The sequence below is a fragment of the Merops nubicus genome, unplaced genomic scaffold (genome assembly GCF_000691845.1).
Source record: "Merops nubicus isolate BGI_N331 unplaced genomic scaffold, ASM69184v1 scaffold32914, whole genome shotgun sequence".
In the NCBI taxonomy this organism is placed as follows: domain Eukaryota; kingdom Metazoa; phylum Chordata; class Aves; order Coraciiformes; family Meropidae; genus Merops; species Merops nubicus.
In genome coordinates, this window is record NW_008604056.1 from 1,615 (window position 1) to 1,906 (window position 292).

Below are 292 nucleotides of genomic sequence, written 5' to 3' on the forward strand. Positions count from 1 at the left end.
CCCATGACTCACTTCACCAGGCGCCTGGCCCCATAGCAGCGCAGGTCGTAGGACATGCTGTAGGTGCCATAGAGGGTGGCCTTGACATTGAGGCAGCCCAGGTCCCGTGGGTTGGTCTTGTAGAGGTCAAAAGTGACACAAGCCACGTCGATCCTCCGAGGGGGCTTCTGAGACAGGCTCAGCTGGTAGCCAGGTGTCTAGGGGAGAGTGGCACCAGGGTCACCTGGTGGTACCTTCAACCCTCCTGGTTCCCCCCTTCAGCAGCATCCTGGGTACCTCCCAGCAAACCCCC

The 292-nt window shown here is 61.0% G+C and overlaps 1 protein-coding gene across 1 annotated transcript; it reads right to left on the reverse strand.

The window, feature by feature from the left end:
* Nucleotides 1–8: 8 nt before the first annotated feature.
* On the reverse strand, nt 9–197 carry LOC103771600 (cell death activator CIDE-3-like; the record flags this gene model as incomplete). The annotated part of the gene is made up of 1 exon (XM_008938901.1): nt 9–197. A coding segment is annotated over one exon (189 nt), but the record flags the coding sequence as incomplete, so codon positions are not given.
* Between the last annotated feature and the right edge of the window lie 95 nt (nt 198–292).